Consider the following 7,423-nt stretch of genomic DNA (forward strand, 5'->3'; position numbering starts at 1 on the left):
CTCGCGGGGTGGCTTCAGCGCCCGAGGTTCGGGCGGAAGGAGGACCCGGGGGTGGCCCGGAGTCCCCGAGGGGCGGGTGCACGTGAGAGTCCCTGCTGTGCTCCCACAGGGACGCAGGGCTCCACACCCCGCGCCGCCCCGCGGGGGCTCAGGAGCGTTTACTGAACCAGAGAACTAAGGCGAGAAAAGGGAGGGAGGTCAGACGGGAGGGAGGGCGTGGCCCACACCGCGGTGCCGGCAATGACCAGCCTCCGCCGCCAGGTGGCAGCACAGGGGGCCGTGCAGCGGCCGGGACCGCCCCGCTCTGGGAAGTCCCAACTCGGGAGACATGGTGCAGGGCCCCGCCGGCGAGGTCTCTGAACCGGATACTCGCCTGCCGGTTCCGGGAGAGAAAAAGAGCCAACACACGCCAGAAAAGGGCAGCCCTCTGCGTTTTATAAAACCTGAGTCCCGGTGCACAGTAGCTTCCACCGTCCACCCTTGGCCTCGTCTGATGTCTTAAGTTTTAAATTTAAATAAATTCTATGCCTTCGAACTTCACACCGCCGACCTTGGTCTCCGGCAGCAGGATGCGCCCGTCCAGCGTGAAGGCCATGATGTAGGTGGCGACGTTGCCACTGTCCTCCTCGGACTTGAGGGCCACGATGACCTGGTCGTCGGTGTTGGGCACGAACTTGAAGGAGGAGAAGCCGTGCGTGGGCACGACCTCGCCGATGCGGCGGAGGGAGACGTCCCTGAAGTCCGCGCTGGCGCTCAGCAGCAGGTTGGTGCCCCTGCGCTCGTCGTCCCACTCGCTGTAGCGCTCGTGGCTGGCGCGGCGCGGCAGGAAGAACCAGCGCTGCAGCGTGTCGCTCCAGCAGGCGGACTCGTGGATGAGGTAGCCTGGGGGGGGGGGACCGGGCAGGCCTGTCAGGGTGGGGGCCTGGGCCTCGGGGCCGCGGCGGGTAGGGACCAGCCCCTGCGGGCACCGTCAGCTGCCACCACCCAGCTTTCCCGTGGGTCCCCGTGTGCCGTACAGGCCTCTCTACGGACTCCTGCCCCTGGCCCCCCCGGCCCCCTGGAGCTGCTGAGAAGCCACCCCGGGAGATCCGTCTATCCTTCCGCTGCCCTGGCACTGATCAGAGCGTGCAGGGTGCCCAGGGGAGGGTGGCAGGGGGACCGGCGAGGCCGATCTGGGACAGGGTGGGCAGGAAGAGCCTGACTCGCAGCCGGAGAGGCAGCGCCTCTGCTCTCCCACTGGAGGGGGAGGGGCCTGTGCGGGGGTCCTGGGTCACCGCCCCCCAAGCCCAGGGCAGGCCGGGCTGCCCCAAGCCTCCTGACTCCGTATTGCAAACCGTGACTCTCGGGAGGCAACGGGAAAACCCGGAGCTCTGTCCCCCTCGTCCCGGCCCCGGAGGGCAGCCGTGACCGCTCCCCCTGAGGCGGACGGCAGGGCCGTGAGCGGGGGTTAGGTCGGGTGGGAACCTGGCTGCTGACGCCCCGGGCCCGCAGCGCTCACCTGGCGGCTGGATCCCAGCGGCGGCACGCAGGGCGTTGTAGCTGGACACCCAGTTCTCGTGCTCCACGCTGCCCCGGAAGCCCACCACCTTCACCCACTCCGGGTTCTCGTTCACCACCTCCCCCGTGGTGGTGGTCCACTCCTTGCCCAGGCCGCCCACGTACAGATGCTCGTCCTTCACCGCCAGCCACTCGGCCTTGAAGCCTGCAAACGCGAGGGTGAGGGGGGCGGCCTGAGAACCCCGCCGGTCGCCCCGCCCGCCGGCTCCTGTGGGGTCTGGCGCCCTGGGCGGCAGGGGTCACCGTGTTGGACTTCACTCGAGGCAGTGACCGGAGAGCAGACAGGATAGGCCGGCTCGAGCTCCGCCCTTCTCCGCGCATGTGCAGTGCGGCCAGTGACAGCTGGCCCCGCCCCTCCGCCAGGCCCAGGACGCCGCGCCGGCCGCTCACCTTTGCCCCACTCACCTTTGCCCGCAGTCCCGTCGCCGTCGGGCAGGATCACCCACGGCACGGCCTTGGTGCCCTCGATCTGGTAGACGACCCCCGTCCGGTCGTCCACGGAGTAGAGCTTCCCGTTGAAGACGATCAGGTCGGACAGCTCCATGCCCCGCCCCTTTTCCGCCAGGTGGGACTCCAGGACCCTGTGGCCTTTGTCCCACTCCACGGCCACCTTGTCCCCGCTGTCGGACAGGGTCAGGTGGCCCTTCTTCAGGTAACTGAACCAGGTGTTCTCCTCTTTGGCCTTCGACTCCGTGTCCAGGTCGGCGATGAGCGCGATGCGGTACCGGGTGCCGCCCGGCGCCCTCTGGGGGGCGGACAGGGGGTAGGTGTCATTGTACCGCTCGGCGGGCGTCTGGCCGAGCCGCAGGTGGGGGGCGCTGGGCGCCGGCGGCCGGCCCGGCGCGGGGCGGTGGACGTACAGCAGCCAGAGGAGGGCGGCGCCCACGAACGACGGCAGGATCACCCTCCAGCGGGGGCGGAAGCGGGGGTCCGCGGACTTGGTCATGGACGCCAGCACGGGAAGGCCCCCCACTCCGACCCAGAGGGTGTGCATAGACTCACTCCATTCCGGGGGCGGGGGGGCCGGCGGGCGTGCGGAGGAGCAGCCGGCGGGACCTGCGCACCCAGGGAGGGGAGAGAGGTCACGCCCGGGAGGCACAGCGACCTCCCAGGCGCTGGAAGGGGCCGGTCGGAGGGCCGCCTGCCCAGCGTCAATGGCGCCGCCGCAGCGTGGCGGCCACAGTTCCCTCCTTGGCCCAACTGAGCCCTGACCCCAGCGATGTCCCCGTCCACTCCCTGTCGGCGAGATGAGACGCCATCCAGAGCGGACGATGGTGGCCCTGCCTGGCTGCCGGGACAGGGGCCGGCAGAGGCGCTCTGCCCACGGGCCGGAGCCCTGCGGTCTGGGGGAGGGGCGGGCCTGCGAGCGCGTCACGTGCCACCCCAGCTGGGAAGTCCTCCCCGCCCCTGGTCTGCTCCTGACGCAACCTGCACCCCTCCCCGTGCCCCTCTCGCTATCCCCCCCCCCAGCTGTCACACAGATGAGGGCTAGCTGGTCTGCGTCCGGCTCCCACGACAGCGCACAGGGGCGCCAGCTCTGCACCCTGCCGTGTCAGGTCTCTGCGTTCTCCAGGTGTGGGTGCAACACGGGTCCAAGCCAGACCTGTGTGGTTCTGCTCTGGGCAGCACCTGTCCCCTGGCACTTCCCTGCGGATGCCAGGAATGGAGGGGCCGGAGTCCAAACAGCCCCAGCCACCCGGAGCCCAGCGCGGCAGCACCCTGGCGCCCAGGACAGTGGCTCCCCTGGGCCTGGCTGGGGCTCAGCCCCCAGCCGTCCCCGGTGCAGCACCACCGTCAGGGGGCGGCCCCAGGGAATGACAGCTCCGCCCCACCGGTCCTCTGCACAGCTGCAGAGCACGCTCACCCTTCAGCCGCCACCCTGCCAGGAGAGTCCACAGGACTCAGTCACTGTGGGCTCGCACCCCCCCCCCCCCCGCCGAGAGACCTCACCACTCCCCAGCGAGCCAGCCCCTGTCCCCCCAACTCCCCGGGCTGGTTCGCCTGCCCACGCAGCTGCCTCACCCTCCCTCTTGGGGTTTCTAAAAATGTCAGCACCTCAGAAAGAGCCCCCCCACGGGGCCCCCAGGTGTGTCCCCACCCCCCTCCCCACGCTCCGCCAGGACTCCCACTCCACGCAGCTCTCCGGCAGGGCTGGCCCACACGCCTGCCTGATGCCGGGCAGGCAGGGGGCACTCAGGACCCACCCTCGGAATGGGGGAAGCCCACACCTGCTCCTCCTCAGCCCGACTGCCCGTCCCTGCGCCCCGCCTTCACCCCATAGAAACCCACGGCCCGGACCCAGCCTCAGGCCCCAACTGTCAACACCGTGACATGTCGTCCGCCCTGCCTGGCGACTCCCTCTCCCCTCCTGACCACCTCTCTGCCTGCTTGGTCCCAGCAGGCCAGGAACCGCTGAGGACGAACTGAGACTCGTGACCGTGCGACTACAGCCTGGCACACGCCCCCCCCGCCCGGAGGAGCACCCCTCCTCGGAGAACAGCCAACAGGCCCGTGCCCGGGACCCTCAGGGCAGTCCCTCGGGGTCCCCCTGCATCTCCTGCCGGCGGCGAGGACAGGACCAGGGTGGTGATGCCCTGCGGGCTGCCCCCTCCCTGGCCTCCCACCCCACCCTGCTGGGATGTAGTAGTGTGCCCCTCCCCCACCCCAAGCTCCCTCCCGTGGGAGCTGGCCCTGGCCCTGAAGGTGTCCGGTGCTGGACCCTTACAGGGCAGCAGAGCTTTGCGGAGGTGACAAGTTAAGGCTCTCAAGATGGGGAGGCTGCCCTGTGGCCCTGACCGCAGTCACAGGTGACCGCAGCCACAGGAGGCCGAGGGATGTTTGGTGGCAGAGCAGGAGAAGGCAGGTGACCACGGAGGCCGAGATCACGGGGATGCGCCACCGGCCAGCAGCACTGGGGTCCCGGAAGCGGAAGCGGCAGGGACCGGCCGTCCCCCAGAGCCTTCGGAGGGAGCACAGCCCCGCTGACACCGTCCCTCTGGCCCGGGGGACGGCCCTGGGCTCGGGGCCTCCAGGGGGATGAGAGTGGAAGTGCTCTTCTCAGCCACCAGTCTGGGCGCCTCAGCCCAACAGCCCTGGAGACAAATGCACCCCCCGAGCCCCGTCCTGGTGCCGCCTCTGTCAGGAACAGGGCTCTGTGACAGCAGCCGCCGCTCCCCATGGACTCTGAGCTCCCGGGGGACAGGGCTCTGCAGGGCCAGGGTGGCTGCCGGCCCGCAGGGGGCGGGACACGGGGCGGTCCCCTTCTATTTGTTAAAGCAAAGAAGGGCGGCTTGGGGACAGCCGCTTGGGGACAGGGAGGCTCCGTGCGCCTCCAGGAAGCCCTCTAACCCCGCCTCCCCAACACCTGCCCTCCGGGCTGGGCCCCAGGACTGACTCTGACTCTGTGGGACAGTTGATCTCCAGTGGGGTGGGTGCCCACGGCCCCAGGCCGGCTCCACACCCACCTACAACAGGCGGGGTGCTGCCCACGGGAGGCCTAGGGCAGAGCGGGCGCATGTGCTTTTACTTGGAACACAAGCACGCAAAAGCAGAAACTGCCAGCCACGCCCCCAGCAGAGCGGGGCGGGGGAGGCGGAAGGGACAGAGCGGCCCCGCAGCGGGCCCATCCTCGCCCACACGCCTCGGGTCCGGCACCCGCTTTGCTGCCCTGACTCTGTCGGCAGGAACAGGAGGGCCAGGGTGCCCCCCTAAAGCGTCCCGGGTTTGCAGGCAGCCAGGCGCGGCTGCACAGGGGAGGCCTCTCCGCCCGGCTCCCCTGCGGCGGCTCCCTTCTCCAGCAGCCGCACTGCGGGGCCACCCCCTGGGAGGAGGGACCCCGGGGAGACAGGAGGACGCGCCCCTCCAAGGCTCGCGTCCTAATCCCCCTCCCACTTTTTAGGGTGGTCTGTCCCAAGCACTGCGGCGGACACCAACGTGTCCCTGGCCCCCGTCCAACCAGCGCTTCCTCACAGAGCCGCCGGGTGCGCAGGCTGGCTGTCGGCTCCCGCTCCCCGGAGGTTCCCAGACCCGGGGTGGGGGGCGGGGCAGCCCCTCCACCTTCGGTTACAAGGGAAGACAGCCTCAGACACGCCTACCTTCCCGGGCCATCCTCGGGCCTGCCACCACCACTCCACCCAAGGCTCCTACGAGAGGGGAGGGCGGCCTCTGGGCTTCCTTCAGGAGCGGTCTGCACAGGTGGCAGAGCAAACAGGCTCACGGGGCTCCGCCCCTCCAGGATCCGGGAGGGCGGGGCGGGGAGCGCAGATGGGAGGGAGGGAGCCCCGCACCCCAAGTTCCGCGCCTCCCCTGCCTCCCAATGGGCCGCCCTCCCGCAGAGCAGCGCCCTCCTCCCCCCGTGGTGCACGGTGCACAGTGCACAGTGCGGCTGCCCCTGCAGAAGGCAGGCGCCCCGGCCGTGGTCCCGGCTGAGCGCGCTGCGCAGGTGCTCGCTTCCCCATCGGAAAGGAGAGCCCGACCCCGTGACCTCCAGGGCTCCCGGGAGGCCCAGGCCATGGCCAGTGCCCAGAACGCTCTAGGGGTCCCGCAGAACTGTTCCCCTCCACCCGCCCCTCCCTCGGCCTGCAGCAGGCGTTCTCCGCTCATCCAATCGAGTCAGAGCCGGTTTAGGGCTGCCTGGCTTCTGTGGTTCAGTGGGCTGAGCGCTGGCCTGTGAACCAAAGGGTCGCCGGTTCGATTCCCAGTCAGGACACAGGCCTGTGTTGCAGGCTGGGTCCCCAGTAGGGGGCGCACGAGAGGCAACCACACATTGATGTTTCCCTCTCTCTTTCTCCTTCCCTTCCCCTCTGTCTAAAAATACATAAATAAAAATTTTTAAAAAACCTCTTTCTCAGCCCTGTTTCTGAGTTAACCAGCCCAGAGGCGAGCGTTAGTTTTCTGTCGCTGTGGCGACACCAGGCGACACCGCTGCACCTCTGGCAGCTTGGCCGGCAGTCACCCGGCAGGTCACCAGGCAGCCCCGCGGGACGGAAGTCTGCGTGGGTCTCCCTGGGCTGAGAGCGAGGGCCGGTGCTTCCGGGGCTCACGGGGAGGACCCACCTCCCTGCTGTTTCCAGCTCCCAGCAGCCGCCCCGTTCCTGGGCCCCCGCCCGACACCCACCCCAAGCCAGCCGTCCAGCCTCTGTCAGGGCCTCCGGCCCCCGCCCCTCGGCCTCCCTCTTCCCCCGTGAGCGCCCTGGGGTCACAATGGGCGTTCCCGCGCAATGCAGAACCGTCTCCCTGTTTGAAGGTCCGCTGATGGGCTCCCTGAATTCCAGCTGCTCCCGTAACCCCCCTTTGCTGTGTGACGTATCTGCAGGTCGTGGGGGTAGGACGTGGAGGTCGTGGGGACAGGGAGAGAACCTCCCCCTCTCCCCGGGGCCCCGCATGGTCGCAGCGCAGCTGCGTCAGGGCAGGCGGGCGGCAGAGTCTCAGGACTCCCTGCGCCGTCCCGGCGGGGCCCCGTCCGCAGCGTCAGCGCCACACGCGGAGGACTTTCGGCAGAACGGCCGCCCTCCTGGCTGAAAGTGCCGCCCCGAACGGCGGCACCCACCGCTGGGCTTGTTTTCCGGGGCCGGAAACAGAGGGTGCGACAACCCCACCGTCCGCCCGAATCAGGGCTGCTCCCGCAGGCAGCGCCGGGCTCCCGGGACACAGGGGCACCTGGGGGCCGCTCCCCAGGGGCGCCAGCCTCACACTCGCACCCACGCTGTCACCCAGGACCTGGCCTGCCCCACGCACGCTCGAGGCCCGTCTCGGGCCCCACTCCGGCCTCGTCTCCTGCGGCCCACCCCACTGCTCGGGAGCCGGGGGCGGTGAGTTCCGTTTCCCGCCGGCTCTCGGAGCCGACGAGCAGGTGGGGGTCGAAGGA

At 69.8% G+C, this 7,423-nt stretch overlaps 1 protein-coding gene across 1 annotated transcript; it reads right to left on the minus strand.

Moving 5' to 3' along the window:
- Nucleotides 1-413: 413 nt before the first annotated feature.
- CANT1 (calcium activated nucleotidase 1) lies at nt 414-5,789 on the minus strand. Its single transcript, XM_045835919.1, has 4 exons — nt 5,652-5,789; nt 1,963-2,613; nt 1,499-1,702; nt 414-882 (listed from the first exon to the last, which is right to left on the minus strand). The coding sequence occupies exons 1-4, from the start codon at nt 5,662-5,664 to the stop codon at nt 512-514; spliced, it is 1,239 nt and encodes a 412-aa protein (XP_045691875.1). The 5' UTR covers nt 5,665-5,789; the 3' UTR covers nt 414-511.
- Nucleotides 5,790-7,423: the final 1,634 nt, after the last annotated feature.

The sequence above is a fragment of the Phyllostomus hastatus genome, unplaced genomic scaffold, assembly GCF_019186645.2.
Source record: "Phyllostomus hastatus isolate PE091 unplaced genomic scaffold, TTU_PhHast_1.1 phas_contig_210, whole genome shotgun sequence".
Taxonomy (NCBI): domain Eukaryota; kingdom Metazoa; phylum Chordata; class Mammalia; order Chiroptera; family Phyllostomidae; genus Phyllostomus; species Phyllostomus hastatus.